Here is a 25,310-nt window from a genome sequence, read left to right on the forward strand (position 1 = left end):
GCTACAGGAAAGGAAGACCCAGAGTTACCTCTGCTACAGAGGATAAGTTAGAGTTAACTGCACCTCAGAAGTTGCAGCCCAAATAAATGCTTCACAGAGTTCAAGTAACAGACACATCTCAACATCAACTGTTCAGAGGAGACTGCGTGAATCAGGCCTTCATGGTCGAATTGCTGCAAAGAAACCACTACTAAAGGACACCAATAAGAAGAAGAGACTTGCTTGGGCCAAGAAACACGAGCAATGGACATTAGACCGGTGGAAATCTGTCCTTTGGTCTGATGAGGTCAAATTTTAGATTTTTGATTCCAACCGCCGTGTCTTTGTGAGACTCAGAGTGGGTGAACGGATGATCTCCACATGTGTGGTTTCAACCATGAAGCATGGAGGAGGAGGAGTGATGGATCTTTGCCGGTGACACTGTCAGTGATGTATTTAGAATTAAAGGCACACTTAACCAGAATGGCTACTACAGCATTCTGAAACGATAAGCCATCCCATCTGGTTTGTGCTTAGTGGGACTATCATTTGTTTTTCAACAGGATAATGACCCAACACACCTCCAGGCTGTGTAAGGGCTATTTGACCAAGAAGGAAGGTGATGGATTGCTGCAGCAGATGTGCCTCCACAATCACCCAACCTCAACCCAATTGAGTTGGACCGCAGAGTGAAGGAAAAGCAGCCAACAAGTGCTCAGAATATGTGGGAACTCCTTCAAGACAGTTGGAAAAGCATTCCAGGTGAAGCTGGTTGAGAGAATGCCAAGAGTGTGCAAAGCTGTCATCAAGGCAAAGGGTGGCTACTTTGAAGAATCTAAAATATGAACTATATTTTGATTTGTTTAACACTTTTTTGGTTACTACATGATTCCATATGTGTTATTTCATAGTTTTGATGTCTTCACCATTATTCTTCAATGTAGAAAATAGTAAAATAAAGAAAAACCCTTGAATGAGTAGGTGTGTCCAAACTTTTGACTGGTACTGTATATTCATATATATTTGCACCATATAAAGTTGATCGGTGGAAGGCTTAGTGTTGATTGGTGGAGGGATGGTCAGACGTAGTCAGGTAAAGGTCTCTGTCACCATGACTACCTCAGGGATGAGGTCATCAGAAAGAGAATCACATATCCATATTCTACATGACATAAAATCTTATCTGTTCTACACAATTCATGTCTATCTTAACGTTCTGTAATGTTGTGCCTTCCTGAGCAGACAAAAAAGCAAACATAATTTACTATGACTCACAGCTCAGGCACAACACACACAGTACACACACATCTCTGTACATATAAATATATACACATTCAGTTAAAAACTAAAGAGAATACACACCCAGTTAACCAAACTAAAGATAATACACACCCAGTTAACCAAACTAAAGATAATACACACCCAGTTAACCAAACTAAAGAGAATACACACCCAGTTAACCAAACTAAAGATAATACACACCCAGTTAACCAAACTAAAGAGAATACACACCCAGTTAACCAAACTAAAGATAATACACACCCAGTTAACCAAACTAAAGAGAATACACACCCAGTTGACCAAACTAAAGATAATACACACCCAGTTAACCAAACTAAAGAGATCACACACACCCAGTTAACCAAACTAAAGAGAATACACACCCAGCTAACCAAACTAAAGAGATCACACACACCCAGTTAACCAAACTAAAGATAATACACACCCAGTTAACCAAACTAAAGAGAATACACACCCAGTTAACCAAACTAAAGAGAATACACACCCAGTTAACCAAAATAAAGATAATACACACCCAGTTGACCAAACTAAAGAGAATACACACCCAGTTAACCAAACTAAAGAGAATACACACCCAGTTGACCAAACTAAAGATAATACACACCCAGTTAACCAAACTAAAGATAATACACACCCAGTTAACCAAACTAAAGAGAATACACACCCAGCTAACCAAACTAAAGATAATACACACTCAGTTAACCAAACTAAAGATAATAAACACCCAGTTAACCAAACTAAAGAGAATACACACCCAGTTAACCAAACTAAAGAGAATACACACCCAGTTAACCAAACTAAAGATAATACACACCCAGTTAACCAAACTAAAGAGAATACACACCCAGTTGACCAAACTAAAGATAATACACACCCAGTTAACCAAACTAAAGATAATACACACCCAGTTAACCAAACTAAAGAGAATACACACCCAGTTAACCAAACTAAAGATAATACACACCCAGTTAACCAAACTAAAGAGAATACACACCCAGTTAACCAAACTAAAGAGATCACACACACCCAGTTAACCAAACTAAAGAGAATACACACCCAGCTAACCAAACTAAAGATATCACACACACCCAGTTAACCAAACTAAAGAGAATACACACCCAGTTAACCAAACTAAAGAGATACACACACCCAGTTAACCAAACTAAAGAGAATACACACCCAGCTAACCAAACTAAAGAGATCACACACACCCAGCTAACCAAACTAAAGAGAATACACACCCAGTTAACCAAACTAAAGAGAATACACACCCAGTTAACCAAACTAAAGAGATCACACACACCCAGTTAACCAAACTAAAGAGATCACACACACCCAGTTAACCAAACTAAAGATAATACACACCCAGTTAACCAAACTAAAGAGAATACACACCCAGTTAACCAAACTAAAGATAATACACACCCAGTTAACCAAACTAAAGATAATACACACCCAGTTAACCAAACTAAAGATAATACACACCCAGTTAACCAAACTGAAGAGAATACACACCCAGTTGACCAAACTAAAGATAATACACACCCAGTTAACTAAACTAAAGAGAATACACACCCAGCTAACCAAACTACAGATAATACACACTCAGTTAACCAAACTAAAGATAATACACACCCAGTTAACCAAACTAAAGATAATACACACCCAGTTAACCAAACTAAAGATAATACACACCCAGTTAACCAAACTAAAGATAATACACACCCAGTTAACCAAACTAAAGATAATACACACCCAGTTAACCAAACTAAAGAGAATACACACCCAGTTAACCAAACTAAAGAGAATACACACCCAGTTAACCAAACTAAAGATAATACACACCCAGTTAACCAAACTAAAGATAATACAAACCCAGTTAACCAAACTAAAGATAATACACACCCAGTTAACCAAACTAAAGATAATACACACCCAGTTAACCAAACTAAAGAGAATACACACCCAGTTGACCAAACTAAAGATAATACACACCCAGTTAACCAAACTAAAGAGAATACACACCCAGTTAACCAAACTAAAGATAATACACACCCAGTTGACCAAACTAAAGATAATACACACCCAGTTAACCAAACTAAAGAGATCACACACACACCCAGTTAACCAAACTAAAGATAATACACACCCAGTTAACCAAACTAAAGATAATAAAAACCCAGTTAACCAAACTAAAGATAATACACACCCAGTTAACCAAACTAAAGATAATACACACCCAGTTAACCAAACTAAAGAGAATACACACCCAGTTGACCAAACTAAAGATAATACACACCCAGTTAACCAAACTAAAGATAATACACACCCAGTTAACCAAACTAAAGAGAATACACACCCAGTTAACCAAACTAAAGATAATACACACCCAGTTAACCAAACTAAAGAGAATACACACCCAGTTAACCAAACTAAAGAGATCACACACACCCAGTTAACCAAACTAAAGAGAATACACACCCAGCTAACCAAACTAAAGAGATCACACACACCCAGTTAACCAAACTAAAGAGAATACACACCCAGTTAACCAAACTAAAGAGAATACACACCCAGTTAACCAAACTAAAGATAATACACACCCAGTTAACCAAACTAAAGATAATACACACCCAGTTAACCAAACTAAAGATAATACACACCCAGTTAACCAAACTAAAGAGAATACACACCCAGTTGACCAAACTAAAGATAATACACACCCAGTTAACCAAACTAAAGAGAATACACACCCAGTTAACCAAACTAAAGATAATACACACCCAGTTGACCAAACTAAAGATAATACACACCCAGTTAACCAAACTAAAGAGATCACACACACCCAGTTAACCAAACTAAAGATAATACACACCCAGTTAACCAAACTAAAGATAATACACACCCAGTTAACCAAACTAAAGAGAATACACACCCAGTTAACCAAACTAAAGATAATACACACCCAGTTAACCAAACTAAAGAGATCACACACACCCAGTTAACCAAACTAAAGAGAATACACACCCAGCTAACCAAACTAAAGAGATCACACACACCCAGTTAACCAAACTAAAGAGAATACACACCCAGTTGACCAAACTAAAGATAATACACACCCAGTTAACCAAACTAAAGATAATGCACACCCAGTTAACCAAACTAAAGATAATACACACCCAGTTAACCAAACTAAAGATAATACACACCCAGTTAACCAAACTAAAGATAATACACACCCAGTTAACCAAACTAAAGATAATACACACCCAGTTAACCAAACTAAAGATAATACACACCCAGTTAACCAAACTAAAGATAATACACACCCAGTTAACCAAACTAAAGATAATACACACCCAGTTAACCAAACTAAAGATAATACACACCCAGTTAACCAAACTAAAGAGAATACACACCCAGTTGACCAAACTAAAGATAATACACACCCAGTTAACCAAACTAAAGATAATACACACCCAGTTAACCAAACTAAAGAGAATACACACCCAGTTAACCAAACTAAAGATAATACACACCCAGTTAACCAAACTAAAGAGAATACACACCCAGTTAACCAAACTAAAGAGATCACACACACCCAGTTAACCAAACTAAAGAGAATACACACCCAGCTAACCAAACTAAAGAGATCACACACACCCAGTTAACCAAACTAAAGAGAATACACACCCAGTTAACCAAACTAAAGAGAATACACACCCAGTTAACCAAACTAAAGATAATACACACCCAGTTAACCAAACTAAAGAGAATACACACCCAGTTAACCAAACTAAAGATAATACACACCCAGTTAACCAAACTAAAGATAATACACACCCAGTTAACCAAACTAAAGATAATACACACCCAGTTAACCAAACTAAAGAGAATACACACCCAGTTAACCAAACTAAAGATAATACACACCCAGTTAACCAAACTGAAGAGAATACACACCCAGTTGACCAAACTAAAGATAATACACACCCAGTTAACCAAACTAAAGAGAATACACACCCAGCTAACCAAACTAAAGATAATACACACCCAGTTAACCAAACTAAAGAGAATACACACCCAGTTAACCAAACTAAAGATAATACACACCCAGTTAACCAAACTAAAGATAATACACACCCAGTTAACCAAACTAAAGATAATACACACCCAGTTAACCAAACTAAAGATAATACACACCCAGTTAACCAAACTAAAGAGAATACACACCCAGTTGACCGAACTAAAGATAATACACACCCAGTTAACCAAACTAAAGAGAATGCACACCCAGTTAACCAAACTAAAGATAATACACACCCAGTTAACCAAACTAAAGAGAATACACACCCAGTTGACCGAACTAAAGATAATACACACCCAGTTAACCAAACTAAAGAGATCACACACACCCAGCTAACCAAACTAAAGAGATCACACACACCCAGTTAACCAAACTAAAGAGAATACACACCCAGTTAACCAAACTAAAGAGAATACACACCCAGTTAACCAAACTAAAGAGAATACACACCCAGTTAACCAAACTAAAGAGAATACACACCCAGTTAACCAAACTAAAGATAATACACACCCAGTTAACCAAACTAAAGATAATACACACCCAGTTAACCAAACTAAAGATAATACACACCCAGTTAACCAAACTAAAGAGAATACACACCCAGCTAACCAAACTAAAGATAATACACACTCAGTTAACCAAACTAAAGATAATACACACCCAGTTAACCAAACTAAAGAGAATACACACCCAGCTAACCAAACTAAAGATAATACACACTCAGTTAACCAAACTAAAGATAATACACACCCAGTTAACCAAACTAAAGAGAATACACACCCAGTTAACCAAACTAAAGATAATACACACCCAGTTAACCAAACTAAAGATAATACACACCCAGTTAACCAAACTAAAGATAATACACACCCAGTTAACCAAACTAAAGATAATACACACCCAGTTAACCAAACTAAAGATAATACACACCCAGTTAACCAAACTAAAGAGAATACACACCCAGCTAACCAAACTAAAGATAATACACACCCAGTTAACCAAACTAAAGAGAATACACACCCAGTTAACCAAACTAAAGAGAATACACACCCAGTTAACCAAACTAAAGAGAATACACACCCAGTTAACCAAACTAAAGATAATACACACCCAGTTAACCAAACTAAAGATAATACACACCCAGTTAACCAAACTAAAGAGAATACACACCCAGTTAACCAAACTAAAGATAATACACACCCAGTTAACCAAACTAAAGAGAATACACACCCAGTTGACCGAACTAAAGATAATACACACCCAGTTAACCAAACTAAAGAGATCACACACACCCAGTTAACCAAACTAAAGATAATACACACCCAGTTAACCAAACTAAAGATAATACACACCCAGTTAACCAAACTAAAGAGAATACACACCCAGTTGACCAAACTAAAGATAATACACACCCAGTTAACCAAACTAAAGAGAATACACACCCAGCTAACCAAACTAAAGATAATACACACCCAGTTAACCAAACTAAAGAGAATACACACCCAGTTGACCAAACTAAAGATAATACACACCCAGTTAACCAAACTAAAGATAATAAACTCCCAGCTAACCAAACTAAAGATAATACACACCCAGTTAACCAAACTAAAGATAATAAACTCCTAGCTAACCAAACTAAAGATAATAAACTCCCAGCTAACCAAACTAAAGATAATAAACTCCCAGCTAACCAAACTAAAGATAATACACACCCAGTTAACCAAACTAAAGATAATAAACTCCCAGCTAACCAAACTAAAGATAATACACACCCAGTTAACCAAACTAAAGATAATAAACTCCCAGCTAACCAAACTAAAGATAATAAACTCCCAGCTAACCAAACTAAAGATAATAAACTCCCAGCTAACCAAACTAAAGAGAATACACACCCAGTTAAACAAACTAAAGATAATAAACTCCCAGTTAACCAAACTAAAGATAATAAACTCCCAGCTAGGATACAGCTTTCAGGCCGCTGTTTATATTACATTCACATTTTTTCTAATTTCATATTATCTTTTAGTATTATTCATGAAGACGTGAAAATAACATGACATGCTGTCTTCTGTCACTATCCAGTCTTCTCAGCAGAGTGAGAAATACAAAACAGAGATGAAGAGATAAAAACAGAGATAAGAGTCACATTTGTGTGTATCAGTGTCGCTTCCGTCCCTCTCCTTGCCCCAACCTGAGCTCGAACCAGGGACCCTCTGAACAGATGGACAACCATCACCCACGAAGCATCGTTACCTGTCACTCCACAAAGGCTGTGAAACAACTACTTCTAGGTCAGAGCGGGTGAGGTCACCGGTTGAACACTACTAGCGAGCACCACTAAATAGCTAGCCATTTCACATCGGTTACATGTGCACACTTGTAAATATGTGTGTTTGTCTATGTGTGTACGTGTCAGAAAGAAGACTCGTACTGCAGTAGTTCATAGAGCAGAGGTCTGTCCCTGTATCGTATGCCTGCGGCTGCAGGCGTCAGGTACTGTAGTAGGTTGATGGTCCTTCGCAGCCGTCTGTCCACGTAGTGAGCATCCCAGGCCGGGTAACGTTTCCTGGGCATGTCAATCTTTATCAGAGGACCTTCGAAACGCCTCGAGGTGGGGGGCTCCAAACGCACCTGGAACACCGGCAGACAGCTTTCTGCGATGATGTCATCACTGTGAAACGGGGCAGCCAGGTGGACTGGGGTGGGCGGAGCTGAGGGGGGCAAGGGGTTACCCCACAGCAGCTCATCCCACCAGGTCGATGCCGGGGTGGGGTGTGTGTGCGAGGGGTGAAGAAGGCCGTAGTACAGAAGCATCACCAGTACTCCACCCGCAAAGGACAGGTAGACACCACACAACGCTGGAACTGCGTAGCTGTCTGTCTCTTCATGGTCACGATACACATACCTGTAACAAACAAACAAACAAACAAACAAACACAAACAAACAAACACACACACACACACACACACACACACACACACACACACACACACACACACACACACACACACACACACACACACACACACACACACACACACACACACACACACACACACACACACACACAGCTGTTATGATATCCACGCACACACATTTGTCTCTGTACAATCATGAGAGATACACCTATTCGAAGATAAAACACATACTGTAGGTGTATGGCTGTCTATCTGTCTGTCTACATACCACAGTCCAGTGAGCAGTGTGTTCTCAGCCAGTACCACAGAGTAGTAAGCCACCATGCGTCCCCTGGTGTGTCCCTCCTTGACGTTGAACCAACAGAAGATGTAGACGATGCCAACCACCATGTTAAACAGCACCTCCTCCCAGCGAGACATACAGAAGTCTGTTCCTCCATGCACCACCCACAGGGCCATGCCACACCAGTGGAGCACCACGAAGATGCCAAAGTACAGGTGGAAGAGGGAGGCGAAGAGGGCGAGAGAGAGAACGCGGGAGGAGATGGTGAGGAGGCGCCAGAGAAGGTGGAGGAGGGCACCGCGGTAGCTCAGACTGCGCTGGTCGTCTCTGGAGTCGCGCAGGAGCTTGTGGTACGAGGCCAACACCCAGGATAGAGACAGAAGAGAGCCTAGACTAGATATACCTAGGGAGAGAGATGGAGTGACTCATCTTGATAGCTGTAATACTAGTTGACCAGTGAGTGTGTGTGTGAACTGTGTGTATACGTACACTGTAGAGTCTCAGCCCGGTTCTGCTGTATCATAATACAGAGCTGCAGTACCAGTTGAGGAGCTGACTCCAGGAAGGTCTCCAGTAGCCGCAGCATGTTGACGTCTGCGTACTCAAACATCATGGCCCAGTAGAACCTCCTCTGTGCCTCCTTATGCTCCTTCATACGGTGGGACTGGATACCCAGATATAACGTACGGATATACCTGGGGGTCAGAGGTCAATAATCATGGCAGAGAGAGAGAGAGAGAGAGACGGTTTGTGTAGAATGAATCAGATTAAACACTGAGTGCCCCAGGCTGTGCTTGTGGGGTGTGTGTGTGTTTGTCTGTGTTTCTCTTGTGTGTTTGTGTATGTGTGAGCATGTGCGTAGACATGCTCATACAACCATCTGGGCTGCATCATATGAGCTAATTTCATACCACATCAATAATTCACTGGCCACATACAGTAGAAACACATGCACGCACGCACACATTTCACCAGATAAACCTGCAAGATGCCGCATCACAACAGAGAGTTTAATTTGGTAAAAAATGGTATGTCGCTATCCATCATTCCCTCATTCCCCTCCCCCCTTCACTTCTGTTATGCGTGTTTCTGTCCATTCTACTCCCTCCCTCCATCTCACAGGGATCTAACTCAATCAGACTGAACCATTCCACACACACCACTCTTTGGGAAAGACTCTATTAGGGAGATTGTTACAAACGTACACACACACTAGCTCTTAAGCCCACTCAACATCTCCCTCAGGCACCTAGGCCATGAAAGATTAGTCCGACAGAGAGAGGGAGAGAGAGAAGGAGGGGGGGGGGGGGTACACACAGGATATCCGAGTGGAGTGGCATGCCTTTGACCTTTGGTGTTTAGTCAGGATGTTTTGATGTAGTGTTTTTCCAGTTTGATGGCTAACTAGTCTTGTGACTATCAGCTCTGCTAGCTAGTTAGCTATCCAGCTAATTATCTAGCTATGTCAGACACAGACAGTGGGAGTGTAGAGAAACCACAAGAGAAGATGGAAATCGATTGAGCCCAAATAGGTTCAAACTGTTTTTACCAAGTGATTTTTTTGTTGTTGCTTTATTCAGGTCAGTGCTGGTTCTGCATATGTGCCCTTCCTTGCTAATTATATAAGCCATTTAGTGTATGGTTTGAGTAGCCTAGCTAATACTTACAGCCAATCACATCCTAAATATCACCTCCTTCACTGACTTCCAATGTGTGCGTGCATTTTTTTGTGTGTGTTTGTGTGTCAGCGGCAGATACTCTTTCTTCTTTGTTCTCCACCTGTACACACACGGTGAGGTTAACACATGATCTAGTACATGGACTTCATTAGATAGTAGAGAATAGAGAATGGGAGAGGAGAAGGGAGGAGAGAAGAGGAGAAGTGAGGAGAATGACCTAAATGGCCATGTAGTCCTGTAATCTCCACCCGGCACAGCCAGAAGAGGACTGGCCACCGCTCACCGCCTGGTTCCTCTCTAGGTTTCTTCCTAGGTTCCGGCCTTTCTGGGGAGTATTTCCTAGCCACTGTGCTTCCGCATTGCTTGCTCTTTGGAGTTTTAGGCTGGGTATCTGTATAAGCCAAGGGGTAAATTGTGGTGTAGATATTGGGGGATGAACAGTAGACGGGGTGGTCCTGGTGGTCCACCCCGGATTTTCTTTTTGACATTTTAAAACGCATTCCCTGCAATTCTACACAGTTTGAAATGACTTATTATGCCTCTCTTGAGTGGTATTTTGAAAACACAGCACAAGTGGAAGGATAAGTAGAAGGCCACCCAACCCCCCCAAAAAATAAAATATAGATATAAATATATTTTTAGGAAACCAGCTAACTTCCTGCATTTCAACACCTTTTGTCATGGGGCAGAGAGAGAAACGTGCAGTTTTATAATGCTATTCTACACATTTTCTCATGAGTCTGAGAACATTTAGCAGTTTTAAAGCAAATTTCCTGCAATTCTACAAATCCTTCCATGTGGCAGAGAGAAAAATGTGCTGTTTTATAGCTTATCTCATGGTATTCTTCACATTTTGACATGAGGCAGAGAAAAAATGTTGCAGTTTTAAAGTAACTTGTCCAGTGTAAATCTCACTTTTAAAAGTTAATAACTCATACCCAAATAATGTTGTTGACTCATCCTATACTTGGATTTGTGGCCAAAGCATAAATTGGAGAAAAAACACTTAAAAAAAAACCCATCTCACACTTGTATCTCAAACAGACCTTTTCAAAAATAATTCCTATTTCCTCATAGATGATGATGTCATCCTCCTGAGGAGGATGAGCTGGCCAATCAGCGGTCTACTTGCATGAACATTTTTAATGACTGGTATATGCCCACACCATTCTGTTGTTGGGGTACACCAACACCATTCCAACGCAGAAAAGATGTGTTTTAACATACTTCATTTTCCTTCCAAATTTTTTAAAAACTCATATTGTAATTCATTCTAGGTCATATTTCATAGAAATCTGGAAACACTGGACAGTTAGACTTTGGGCAAAAACACAAAAATAATTCCTTTAAACTGTATAACTGATCAATGCACCATCACACCAGGTCATTTAAGGCTTAAAAAAATTGCTGAATAAGATTTTGGCTACAGAAGTGGCATTTCGTACCGATCTCTACAGCTTACGTCCAAAATCATATCCTGTGAAATGACGTCAACACATAGTGGAGGAGTTACTAACTAGCTACAAGTGGCTAGTATAGCTAACGAAGTAGCTACATCATTCACCACCAACGGCAAACCCCATTTTGTGTTTGAAACTTGAGAAAGAGGAGTTGGAAAGTTTTTTGTGCCCAAAGTTCACAGTTAAAGCTAATATCCTGCAATTCTACAAATTTTGGCATTGCTTTTTGACATGTTCATATGCTATCTGGGGGCCCCACGACCCAATCAAAAATAAAAATAAAGTATTTGAAAGAAATTATTGGGAGGAATGAATCAACCTATTCTGAATATTGGGTAGGACATATTGGGTGGCAAGGCAAATGTGTCCTACCCAATATGGTATAAGCACTTTGTGGCAACTGCTGATGTAAAAAGTGCTTTATAAAATACATTTGATTTAAATTTGATTGATTGAAGAAGAGAGGGGAGGAGAGAACGGGGGGCATGCTCTGTCCTTACCTCCAGACCTGTCCCAGCTGTAGAATGTGCATGGTGATCTGTCCTTACCTCCAGACCTGTCCCAGCTGTAGAATGTGTATGGTGATCTGTCCTTACCTCCAGACCTGTCCCAGCTGTAGAATGTGAATGGTGATCTGTCCTTACCTCCAGACCTGTCCCAGCTGTAGAATGTGTATGGTGATTTGTCCTTACCTCCAGACCTGTCCCAGCTGTAGAATGTGTATGGTGATCTGTCCTTACCTCCAGACCTGTCCCAGCTGTAGAATGTGTATGGTGATCTGTCCTTACCTCCAGACCTGTCCCAGCTGTAGAATGTGTATGGTGATCTGTCCTTACCTCCAGACCTGTCCCAGCTGTAGAATGTGTATGGTGATCTGCCACAGCCACACTGAGGCCACTTTGATCCGGTCTGTTCCAGGATAAACCCCTCTGTGGCCGGCTGGCCCTTGCCTGGTCAGCTTTTCTCTCTCTCCTCCCCTGCTGCAGTCCACCGTCCCCAGCCAGGTGGTCAGACACTCTCCGCTGTAGTCCTGGACGAACCAGCGGAAGCTCAGTATCTGAACTACAATGGACGGCACCAGCACCAGGAAGAGTGTCAGGCCAAACCACAAATAGTCCTGTCTGGCATAGTAGTCCGCAGCGAGAAGTAGGTCTGTTCCCACATCCCAGAAGAAGACGAGGAGAGCCAGGATCAACCAGAGACAGTCCAGCCACAGTCCCTCCTCTGGCGGGCAGCGAGTCTCCCTCAAACTCCTACCACCGCCAACTCCGGTCCCCCCAATCCTTCTATAATAATGATCATAATAATAATGGTAAAAGGCTCAAAATGAGAATAGCAGAGACAATTATCATAACACGCACGCACGCACACACACACACTCTTACCCAGTAGTGTGTTTCCCCAGCAGGTTTCCCAGGCAGTTGGAGTGACAGCCCCAGTAGCAGACAGCAGAGTGACAGCAGAGACAGATGTGGATAGCTGCAGAGTCCAGAGGCTGACAGTCTTCCTCTGGGTCTCCATCAAACACCCCCTCCCCCACTCCTTCCTCCGTTTCTCCCCCTCCCCTTCCATCAGACTGTGCTGCCATGTTCCTCCCCTTTCCTCTCGTCCTGAACCAAAACACACCCTCCTCTGATCCCACGTCACTTCCCAAATACCTCCTGTCCCTCCCCAGCCGCGGTGTTTCTGTCTCTGACTCTCCCGGGGAGCCATCAGAGCAGGTCACCGCACGAAGGCGGCTGCCCCTCTCCCTCCTCCTCCTCTCCCTTCCTCCTCTCTAGGAAACACTCTATCCCCTCTCCCTTCCTCCTCTCTAGGAAACACTCTATCCCCTCTCCTACCAGGCGCTCCTTGCGACCAGTGGCAGCGGTTGAATCCGTTCCTATTCCTCTCCTCCTCCAGCCTCTCTTCATCTCCCAGTCTCTCGCTCCCTCTGCATCTTCTACATGGCTGTTCTCACCACGGTCATCTAGGGAGACAGTGGCTTGTTATGACGTAATGCAGCATCTCCCAGCTAAGAGACGTGTGTGTGTGTGTGCTGAGACATGAGTGTGTGAAAAGCCAGTGAATTAATCCTCATCCATGCGGAGCTGTGGTAGCGTTTCAGCCTTCCCCAGCCTGTCTCTCAACCTGTCACACATACACCACAGCAGCCTATGAGCTGTCCGCTCCACCTCACTGCTTGAGCCCTCTGCGCTGCTCAGCTCAGGTCAGAACGCACTCACACACACTCCGCCTCCTAGCGGCAAGACTAGACACAACATCTGCACATCTGTACATACACTCTCTCTCCCAACCCCCCTCTCTTCTCTCCCTCAGCAGGCTTCAGGCCAATAGCTCAGCCAGCCTAATCACCCAGAACATATGTGTGTGTGTGTGCGTGAGCCCTGCCAGAGGAAGGAGAGGGGAGAAGAGATGGAAATAGAGAGGGAGAGAGGAAGGAGAGGGGCGAAGAGATGGAGATAGAGGGAGAGAGGAAGGAAGAGGGGGTGGGAGATGGGAGAGATAGTGAGGGGGTAGGGGAGGAGCAATTATAAGGATTTAAGAAGAGGGGGACGAGGGAGGGATAAAGCACAAACCAGCCTCTTCACTCTTTCATTTTCTCCCTCTCTCTTTCTGTGTCCACTGGAGATGAGCCTCTATGTTGCCATGACTACCATCCCAGGGTGGCTGAAGGGGAGTCTGGTAATGTGGTCTGTGAAGGAAAGAGAGATGGAGAGAGGGGGGGAGAGGTAATCAGTTGTAATTTGTTCTATAATCAATTCTCCTATTTCTCCATGTTTTTCCTAATGTGTATCAGATACAAACCACACTAGTCTACTGGCTACAGGGACTCTTATGCAATATCGATATTTGCATATTTCATAATGCGAATAAAGCTTTATATTAAATTGGACCGAGGGAGAGAGGAAGATGTACTGCTCACTTGAGATTAAAATAAGAACTGTTTTTTAGAAGTGGGAATGTATGTGATTTTAATTGATGTGACACTTGGTGCTCTGCTTTGAAAGGTGGTCCTGTGGACTGTTAGATAACTGGTGTGTTTCTGAATGCAGACATCTTGGCTGGGTTTCCCAAATTCAATGTTTTTTTACGATACATCGTTGGTTACTAAAGTGCAATATTAGTAACCAGTTTCAAATAAGCTTATGAAAATATATGATAACAGTGCCCCATAATAACACAAATGCATCAGGACTGACAGTTTCAATATTGTTCATATATACTTTTTTTTACCAATTACATTTTTGTTTTGTTTTATTGTTTGTGTGTGTAACCTAGGCATTTTGCCAGATCCTCTTACCTAATCTTGGGTTTGTGTGTGTGAGGCTGCAAAGGGTCAGGATTCCATTCTAGAATCATAGTTTCGACTGATCCTACAGTTTTGTTTCGGTACTGCAGTTTAACTGTTGCACAGCCCAGAAAGACAATTTCCACAGATGTCCACAAAGAGAAGTCAGATTTGAAAAGACACTTTAATCATCACCTTCGTGCACAACACATCCATTGAATTATTCAAATAATTGTAGCTGAGGCCATTTTTTAAAAATCACTCAAAGATATTAACAGCCGAACATATGAACATTTTATATTCATCCAATGTCTGCCATGTTTCTGGATGACTTCGTCGCTGCTCGCGTTGCACTCTGTGCACACTGAGTGATAGTGTGCATGTGACGTTGGTCCGTATAAACCGGATGCAACCCGAATATAGACGGTCTATGAATCAGTATATGCGAACATGAGTAAATTACCTTGAAAACAACGGTCCGACATCTTGGATCTTAAATATACCTCAGAATTGTGATGTCAGGGTGCATGAAGGCTTCCCCCCGGTGGTCAGGGGTATGTGTTGCATGCTGAGCTCTAGCAGGTCATACACCCGGCTGCTCTCCTTCAGCAGTCTCACCAGCGGCTGCTCTCCTTCAGCAGTCTCACCAGCGGCTGCTCTCCTTCAGCAGTCTCACCAGCGGCTGCTCTCCTTCAGCAGTCTCCGACAATGCTGAATAAATGTTTTACCTGCGCTACTGATGGCTATATCAAGACTAGTAAAGGCCAAGTTTTGTGAAGAAATTATTTTGATTTGTATTTTATTTTGAAAATTTCAGAAAAATATTGTGGTCTGTCAAAAAGCAGTGTCACTTGCCACATAATTTTGTCACACTTTGCTTCTTGAAAGACAAATATCTTGAAAACTTGACTGCTGTCATGCAAAACATTTTTGGGACTGTATCTGAGGCTTATTAAAAATATAATCAGAATTGGCTAAAATTAGGTTGGGGTTAAGGTAAAGGTCAGTTTTAGATTTTGGTAAGCCGTTTTACAGGTCAGAAGTGACTTTATAGCTTCTCCCGTTGCATTCCACTTAAACAGCGACATTTGGTCTCCATCTTCTGGCCACAAACATTTGGTTCACCATAACCCAATCAAACATTTGGAATGGGATTTTCCCATTCGTACTGACGGTTCACTGCACATAGTGCATAACTGTAGCTAAAATATCTGCAGGATAGTCTGAACACAAGAGGTCTGGAGTACAGTAACCTTCCCATTGCTCGCACACACAGCGACCAGGTTAAAGCTTTTTCTTTGTTGAGAAACACACAACTGTCACTTGACTTAAATCTAGAAAATCTGATAAATAACAGTAGGCTATACAGTGTACAAAACATTAAGAACATCTTCCTAATATTGAGTTACAACTCAACCTTTTTCCCTCAGAACATCCTCAATTCGTCAGGACATGGACTCTACAAGGTGTTGAAAGCGTTCCACAGGGATGCTGGCCCATGTTGACTCCAATGCTTCCCACAGTTGTGTCAAGTTGGCTGGATGTTCTTTGGGTGGTGGACCATTCTCGATACACACGGGAAACTGTTGAGTATGAAAAACCCAGCAGTGTCGCAGTTCTTGACACAGGCGCACCGACTACCTTACCCCGTTTAAAGGCAGTTAAATATTTTGTCTTGCCCATTCACCCTCTGAATGGCACACATACACAATCCATGTCTCAATTATCTCAAGGCTTAAAAATCCTTCTTTAACCTGTCTCCTCCCCTTCATCTACACTGATGGAAGTAGATTTAAAAAGTGACATCAATAAGGGATCATAGACTGAACCAGGTGAAATCTATGGTCATGGAAAGAGGTGTTCATAAGGTTTTGTACACTCATTGTATATGACAACAAAGTCAGATGTAAAATTGGATGGCAATGATTTTATTATATTAAGAAATCAACACTTAAGAAATTCACAGTCATTTTATATACACTGATCTATTGCACATATTAAAAAAAACAGGCTTGACACCCAGCTCACATGGGTTTTAGACTATACATTTCTGATCCCCATTAAATTAAGATACAAAAAAAAAGAGAATTAACCATGGTTTAGCATTACAATACATTATATACGTGGATTTAAACCATCCAATACTTTTTAGTTCATAGGAACATTTTCGAAAAACTGACACTTAAAATGAGATTCCTCATTCCAACTTTACCATTGGAAACAAAGAAAAGGCAATGATTTAGAAGTAACCCCCACTCATCAGAAAAAAGGTAATGAACCATAAAAGAAGTATCATAAATGATGACTTCAACGTGTTTGTTCTGACAACAACCATATAAAGCATGTATATCATATAATTCATGTTGGGGTTTTTCAGGGTTATTATTTTAAGCTGCCAAATAAGACTTACTATTTTGTTCAAAATATACACAAAAACAGTGCACATTTTTCTGTCAAAACCCATAGTGGCATGCACCACAGTAAACATCTATGTTGAAATTCACACGGCTTAGAGGCAAATCTGCCTATGACGCTATCCACTGTACAGCAAGTCAAGGAACTATCCAGTGTTTTCCAGTTATCCAGTGTTTTGTTTGTTGACGATTTACTGTCTGACCTCCAGTTTTTAAAGTGTTGTGTTAGAAGGTATGGATGTTGGTGTTAGTGCTCTTCCTTGTCTCGTCCTATCTTCTCCTTCTTCTCTTTCTCGTCCTGCAGAGCCGTGCCCAGTTTTTTGATGAGGACAGAGAGGACCTTGTCCAGGGGGTCCATCACTCCCCTCTGGAGCCATTTGGGAATTGTAGTCCTTGCGTGGTGGAAGCCTAGCTTCTGGAGAATGTAGTCCACGCCGACAGGATCGATCTTCCGTCCAGTCCAGGAGATGAGCCTGTGGAAATGAATTATTAAGACTGCGTCAAGAAACCTCATAGAGATGTATGACAAAAGGGTTTAGGGTTAGTATATAGGCCTAAAAGTGGGCTTATGGAGTAGTTGAAATGCTCAGGTGAGGGGTTAAGGAGTCAAACACAGGGATCACATACTACAAATGTATGCACTTACTGTACTGTTAGTTTGGATAAAAGTGTCTACATAGTGGCATATATTGGGTCTGAGGGAAGGGGTCTGGTTTACCTGAGCGTGGGCTCCAGCTGCCAGGTGTTGCACATGAATTCTCTCCAGTCCACCGTAGTATAGTTGATGCCATCCTCCTTGTCTGTGGAGTTCTCATCATTAAGGGCCGTTGGGCTCTTCTGGCCAGGCCGAGTGGAAAACATCCGGGGGTTGAAAAGGGCTTCAGACCAGGGAAGCGAGAGAGGGAGAGAAACTATCAAGAGTGCCTTGGTTCTCCTTAATTTTGACTACTAGTTCCGAAATCAAACAGCACCTTCAACTGAAATTCTATTTTAGTTGTACCTTTGTTGCTCTTATTTTCTATATAAAGTTCAGTGCTATTTATCTAATGTAAAGTACAGTTAATTGTTCTAGGTTGCGCAGTGTAGTGTGCTACTGCTGTTGACATTTCAGGTGCTCTCACCCTTCTCTTTCTCCTTCAGGTAGGCAGAGACCAGGTCATGCAGGAACATGATGAGCTCTGCGTCCATGGTGACACAGATGTGGTCGGTGAATTCAGTCACCAGGCTGCACTCCACCTTAGGCTTACTGTTGGAGTCTGAAACGGACGCGAAACAAGTGTCGTTACCTTGCTTTCCAACAAACAAACAAACAAACAAACAAACAAACAAAAGAAAAAAAAGAAAGATAGATACACAAAAGTATGTGGACACCTTCAAATTTGTGGATTCTGCAATTTCAGCCACACTGGTTGCTGACAGGTGTATAAAATTGAGCACCCAGCCATGCAATCGCCATAGACAAACATTGGCAGCAGAATGGCCTTACTGAAGAGCTCAGTGACTTTCAACGTGGCGCCGTCATAGGATGCCACCTTTCCAACAAGTCAGTTTGTCAAATTTCTGCCCTGCTAGAGCTGCCCTGGTCACCTGTAAGTGCTGTTATTTTTTTGTGAAGTGTAAATGTCAAGGAGCAACAACGGCTCAGCCGCAAAGTGGTAGGCCACACAAGCTCACAGAACGGGACCGCCGGGTGCTGTCCTCGGTTGCAACACTCACTAACGAGTTCCAAACTGCCTCTGGAAGCAACGTCAGCACAACTGTTCGTCAGGTGCAGTTGCACACAAGCCTAAGATCACCATGCACAACGCCAAGGTTCAGCTGGAGTGGTGTAAAGCTCACTGCCATTGGACTCTGGAGCAGTGGAAACACGTTCTCTGGAGTGATGAATCTCGCTTCACCATCTGGCAGTCTGATGGATGAATCTGGGTTTGGTGGATGCCTGGAGTACACTACCTGCCCGAATGCATAGTGCCAATGTAAAGTCTGGTGGAGGAGGAATAATGGTCTGGGGCTGTTTTTCATTGTTTGGACTAGGCCCCTTAGTTCCAGTGAAGGGAAATCTTAACGCTACAGCATACAATGACATTCTAGACAATTCTTTACTTCCAACTTTGTGGCAACAGTTTGGGGAAGGCCCTTTCCTGTTTCAGCATGACAATCGAACACCTTTGGGAGGAATTGGAATGCTGACTGCGAACCAGGCCTGATCGGCCAAAATCAGTGCCCGACCTCACTAATGCTTGTGGCTGAATGGAAGCAAGTTCCCGCAGCAATGTTCCAACATCTAGTTGAAAGCCTTCCCACAAGAGTAGAGGCTGTTATAGCAGCAAAGGGGGGACCAACTCATTATTAATTCCCATTATTTTGGAATGTGATGTACGATGGGCAGGTGTCCACATATACTTTTGGTCATGTAGTGTCTCTCAGATATAGGTCAGACACTTCAGAACAAACTTCCTTTAGATGTTTTGGGGACTCTGTGTTGTTCCATGCAGTGAATCTGTTATTCAATATGTTTGTATGGGCTAATAAAGGCCAAACATAATTTTTCATAAATTTTCAAGGGGTATTAAAATTCAAAATCAAATAGCTAAATGATCCTTGGGATGACCTTCTTAAAACAATTCCATATAGCTTAGTAGACCCCCCCCCTCAACTTAGACTCTTATGGGTTAAGTGCCTTTGAACAGGGTATGGTAGTATGTGGCACACCGGTTTGAGTGTGTGAAGGACTGCAACGGTGCTTGGTTTTACACTCAACAGTTTACCGTGTGTATCATGAATGGGCCACCACCCAAACAACATCAAGCCAACTTTACACAACTACTGTGGGAAGCATTGGCATCAACATTGGCCAGCATCCCTGTGGAACTCTTTCGACACCTTGTAGAGTCAATTCCCTGACAAATGTAGGTTGTTCTGAGGGCAAAGGAGGGTGGGGTGGGGGGGGGGTGCAGCAACTCAATGTTTTGTACAATCAACTGAGCCTACCGGTCAAGGAGGGTTCGTCGGGATCCTGAAAGTTTTTGGAGCTGAAGTTCAGCTGCATTCTGGGAAGGGCGAAGATTGTCTCCGTCTCGTGGTTGTAGCTGGAAGAGCCGCTGAAGCTGCTGAGCAGGCTTGAACTCTTGGCGGCTGCCCCGCTCTCTGGGTTGTTGGCGTGTACGTTGCGCAAGAGGTTCAGTTCTGGGGAACAGGATACATCAGAATGAGGCAGGAGTCTTGAATAACATTGGGTCAAAGGAAACAATAGACCTTGAATTTGACATTGGTAGTATTTAGTACACTTTACCCTCATTCCTCATGGCAGTCACGTAGTTGAACCACTCTTTGACCGTGGCTACTCCGTGAGGCGGGTTTTCGTGCCGGCGACGGGTGATTTTGGTGATGGTGGCCATGGGGCTCTCTAGCGCCCCGCAGGGTTTAGTTTCCATAGTGTTGTGACCCAGATTAAAAGCCAACGTCTGCACGATGTAGGTGGACTCATCAGTGGAGCCTGATTGGATAGAAAATAGGTTGAGGTTAGACGTATTTAGGGCAGCTTGCTTAGGGATGACGTGCCACGTTGTTTTGTATGCCTATATGAATGTAATGTGGTTTTCATCATTTTTTCTAGTCTTTGATCATTAGACGTTTGATTCGTTTTTACCATTGAGGACCACTTTGGAAACAAAAGTATCAATTAAAACACTTAAGTCCTATCCTCTGGGAAGACACTGTACATATTGTTGTATAGTTTTTTACCCAAATAAATCCAAATTCCCCATCCCTCCTCTCAGTCTCTTGAATGCCTTACCGTCCTCCAATATCTTCTGAGCCTCAGTCAAAAAAGCTATGTTGGGCTCCTCCAGGTGGAATAAGGCCCAGGACTTGGAGCGGAAGTTGGGCCCGTGGAAGCAGGCCAGGGTCATGTGGTTGCCATGGAGACTAATGGAGCCACCCAGTTGCACTGCGTCTTCTGGAAGAGGCATCTGGAAGAGGGAGATGTGGCACCCGGCGATCACCTTCAAAACTCCAGGCCAGTGTCGATGGTGGGCCGCATCCATGTCTAGGAGAGAGGAAGGGAGAGAGCCGGAAGGTGTAATGACAATAGAGGGGGAAAGGGACGGAAAGAGTGGATGAGCATTTAGATCAAAACCAGTCCATTTACTTGATGAACCCGGGAACCCAATCATAATGGATACTTACACAGCTCTGCAGCACCTTTCTCAATGTTGATGACCGGCGCCTTGGGGGGCAGGTAGGGGACTGGACCCCATGTGGACAATGCTCGTTTGCTTGTGTCAAACTGCTGGGTGAAAAACTCCTGCAGCTTCATCCCAATCTTGATGAGGTCGGGGGTAGTGGAGCGCGAGATGATCACCTGGAAGATATCCCACTGCAAGTCCCCTTGGACAAATATCTTACTGGAGAGAGGGAGGGATAGGTAGATAGAGGTAAAAAAAAGAGGAAAAAAAGAATATGAGAAGAGGGGGAAGGGACAGAGGGAGAAAGGGGCCACAAATGAGAGAGAATGAGAACATACAAGAATGTAGCTTCCAGAGGGGTTATAGCTATACATTTTCTCTGGTAGGCTAGGATAGCTTATTTACCTTTTCTCTGATAGGCTTGTCTCCACAGTGCACAGGTTGACCTTCCACTCATCCTTAAGCTTCAGGTCTGCGTTGCTGAAGACGCCCATGAGGATGCTGGAGCCCATGTAGTCCACACGGGCCTCCGTGGAACCCATGGTGATCTGGATGTTATGGCTGGGCTGCTGGTTGGGGTGCTCCGAGATGTGGGCTTCAACAAACATGTGTTGTTAGGATCGGCAGAGGGATTTAAAATTCTACTTGTTTGACAGGGATATTTAAGTTAGAGCTGGATGCATTTATCATTTAAAAACACTGAGGCCAGAGTTCAATCTTTGACATCCATAACAATGTGTTTTGGAATCGCACAAAAACAGTACATGCCAGTGGCATGATACATGATTCTCCATCCCTGTACTTACAGACCATCTCCAGGGTGTTTACATCTATATTGCCCCCCACCACGCCGCCTTTAGAGTCCAGTTTGGAGCGGCCCAGACCCACGGACATGCTGATTTCTCTGTCTCTGTTACTACCCACTGACAGACGACCCTGACTCTTCAGCCCACTGGTGGTCCAACTAGAGGTAAACAAGAGCAAAGGGGAAAAGGTTAGTTCCACCCACCTCCTCATGAATAACCAACATCTGCTTTCTATGAGGCATGGTTTGTTTCAACAGAAATATTTCCATGTTAATAATCATACTTATGGTAAGGGTTATATGTCGGATTGTGTTATGTTTTTATAGGTAGTCAGATATAGACATTAAGTAATATGCTGATATGAATTCTAAGGAATAGACTTAAATCTGTGTCTGGGAAACTGGCTCCTAGTGTGTAGAGTATAGTGTGTTGAGTGGGAGGGGTAAAAGGAAGACATACGTGTTGTTGCCCATGACATTGCTCATGTTCATCTGGACGTTGAGCTGCTTCAGGTTGATGGCGAACACAACTAGTGTCTCCCACGGGGTACCCTGGGGGCCGGCTGCCTTGCCGCTCTTATTGAACGATGGCGTGGACGTCTTGGTCACAGAATCTGCATGGGAGGGAAATACATTACCGTTCAAAAGTTTGGGGTCACTTAGAAATGTCCTTGTTTTTGAAATAAAAGCAATTTTTTTTGTCCATTAAAATAACATCAAATTGATCAGAAATACAGTGTAGACATTGTTAATGTTGGATATGACTATTATAGCTGGAAATGGCTGATTTTGAATGGAATATCTACATAGGCATACAGAGGCCCATTATCATTAACCATCACTCCTGTGTTCCAATGGCACGTTGTGTTTGCTAATCCAAGTTGATCATTTTAAAAGGCTAATTGATCATTAGAAAGCCCTTTTGCAATTATGTTAGCACAGCTGAAAACTGTTGTACTGATTAAAGAAGCAATAAAACTGGCCTTCTTTAGACTAGTTGAGTATCTGGAGCATCAGCATTTGTGGGTTCGATACAGACTCAAAATGGCCAGAAACAAAGGACTTTCTTCTGAAACTCGTCAGTCTATTCTTGTTCTGAGAAATGAAGGCTATTCCATGCGAGAAATTGCCAAGAAACTGAAGATCTCGTACAACGCTGTGTACTACTCCCTTCATAAGAACAGCGCAAACTGGCGCTAACCAGAATAGAAAGAGGAGTGGGAGGCCCCGGTGCACAACTGAGCAAGAGGACAAGTACATTAGTGTCTAGTTTGAGAAACAGACGCCTCACAAGTCCTCAACTGGCAGCTTCATTAAATAGTATCTGCAAAACACCAGTCTCAACGTCAACAGTGAAGAGGCGACTCCGGGATGCTGGCCTTCTTAGGCAGAGTTGCAAAGAAAAAGACATATATCTAAGACTGGCCAATAACAAGAAATATTAAGATGGGCAAAAGAACAGACACTGGACAGAGGATCTCTGCCAAGAAGGCCAGCATTCCGGAGATGCCTCTTCAGTGTTGACGTTGAGACTGGTGTTTTGCGGGAAAAGTTATTCCCAGTCTTAATGAGGGATATAGTATTCATTCATCATTCTAACTGCATTTATAGTGTTCCTTGATGGTGCTGAGCACTCATTTTTGAGTTGGTACCTCTTCTGGGGGCAGAGGAATCGGAGACACTCCTGGTGCGTCCGGGGGCCGGGGACTTGAGGTGGGAGGACAGGCCCCCGGGGGACATGTTGCTCCCAGTGGAGTGGTCTGAGAACACGTTGGGGGACTGGGGCATGTGCTGCCCAGTGCTACCGTCCCAGGTCCTCCAGTAGGCTTTACGGCTGGACTCTGGTGACAGGTGTTGGGCCATGTTCTCTACAGAGTCTGGGGTGGCTGGACCCGAGGCTGGAGGAGAGAAGCAGGTTCAGGTAAAGGGCATGTTTTGAAATCAACACAGGTTTGGGGAAAACATCCCTACGGTTTTAAAGGGACTGACATTAACCCGTTTAGGATAGGGGGCAGTATTTTCACGGACGGATAAAAAACGTACCCGATTTAATCTGGTTATTACTCCTGCCCAGAAACTAGAATATGCATATAATTTGATTTGGATAGAAAACACCCTAAAGTTTCTAAAACTGTTTGAATGGTGTCTGTGAGTATAACAGAACTCATATGGCAGGCCAAAACATGAGAAGATTGCATACAGGAAGTGCCCTCTCTGACCATTTCTTGGCCTTCTATAGACTCTTTATGGAAAATAGAGGATCTCTGCTGTAACGTGACATTTTCTAAGGCTCCCATAGGCTCTCAGAAGGCGCCAGAACGGGGAATGATGACTCTGCAGTCCCTGGCTGAAAAACAGTAGCGCATTTGGTTAGTGGTCGATCTGAGAACAATGAAACGGGTGCACGCGTGCACGTGAAGAGTCCATTTTACATTTTCAGTCTTTGAATGAAAACGACGTCTCCCGGTCGGAATATTATCGCTATTTTACGTGAAAAATCGCATCAAAATTGATTTTAAACAGCGTTTGACATGCTTCGAAGTACAGTAATGGAATATTTTGAATTTTTTTGTCACGATACGCGCCGGCGCGTCACCCTTCGGATAGTGTCTTGAACGCAAGAACAAAACGCCGCTATTTGGATATAACTATGGATTATTTGGAACCAAAACAACATTGGGTGTAAACTAGAAGTCCTGGGAGTGCATTCTGACGAAGAACAGCAAAGGTAATCCAATTTTTCTTATAGTAAATCTGAGTTTGGTGAGTGCCAAACTTGGTGGGTGTCAAAATAGCTAGCCATGATGGCCGGCTATCTACTCAGAATATTGCAAAATGTGCTTTCACCGAAAAGCTATTTTAAAATCTGACACCGCGATTGCATAAAGGAGTTCTGTATCTAT

At 42.8% G+C, this 25,310-nt stretch overlaps 2 protein-coding genes across 17 annotated transcripts in view; both read right to left on the bottom strand.

Annotated features, from left to right (window-relative positions):
- Positions 1-7,332: 7,332 nt before the first annotated feature.
- LOC106610943 (XK-related protein 6) lies at positions 7,333-15,623 on the bottom strand. The gene is made up of 7 exons (XM_014210649.2): positions 15,465-15,623; positions 14,289-14,404; positions 13,095-13,678; positions 12,546-12,995; positions 9,060-9,265; positions 8,556-8,973; positions 7,333-8,273 (listed from the first exon to the last, which is right to left on the bottom strand). The coding sequence occupies exons 3-7, from the start codon at positions 13,295-13,297 to the stop codon at positions 7,781-7,783; spliced, it is 1,770 nt and encodes a 589-aa protein (XP_014066124.2). The 5' UTR covers positions 13,298-13,678; positions 14,289-14,404; positions 15,465-15,623; the 3' UTR covers positions 7,333-7,780.
- Positions 15,624-16,908: 1,285 nt separating this feature from the next.
- Positions 16,909-25,310, bottom strand: part of LOC106610942 (transmembrane protein KIAA1109 homolog) — an 88,328-nt gene continuing 79,926 nt past the window's right edge. For all 16 annotated transcript variants that reach the window (XM_014210638.2, XM_014210648.2, XM_014210646.2 and 13 more), the window contains 11 exons: positions 24,060-24,305; positions 22,868-23,021; positions 22,409-22,566; positions 22,008-22,197; positions 21,604-21,821; positions 21,212-21,463; positions 20,708-20,911; positions 20,407-20,601; positions 18,537-18,671; positions 18,134-18,293; positions 16,909-17,888 (listed from right to left, as the gene is read on the bottom strand). In XM_014210638.2, coding sequence (XP_014066113.2) covers positions 17,663-17,888; positions 18,134-18,293; positions 18,537-18,671; positions 20,407-20,601; positions 20,708-20,911; positions 21,212-21,463; positions 21,604-21,821; positions 22,008-22,197; positions 22,409-22,566; positions 22,868-23,021; positions 24,060-24,305 — 2,138 coding nt within the window. In that variant the 3' untranslated portion in view covers positions 16,909-17,662. The remainder of the gene's footprint in view (positions 17,889-18,133; positions 18,294-18,536; positions 18,672-20,406; positions 20,602-20,707; positions 20,912-21,211; positions 21,464-21,603; positions 21,822-22,007; positions 22,198-22,408; positions 22,567-22,867; positions 23,022-24,059; positions 24,306-25,310) is intronic.

This window comes from Salmo salar, chromosome ssa09, assembly GCF_905237065.1.
Source record: "Salmo salar chromosome ssa09, Ssal_v3.1, whole genome shotgun sequence".
Lineage (NCBI taxonomy): Eukaryota > Metazoa > Chordata > Actinopteri > Salmoniformes > Salmonidae > Salmo > Salmo salar.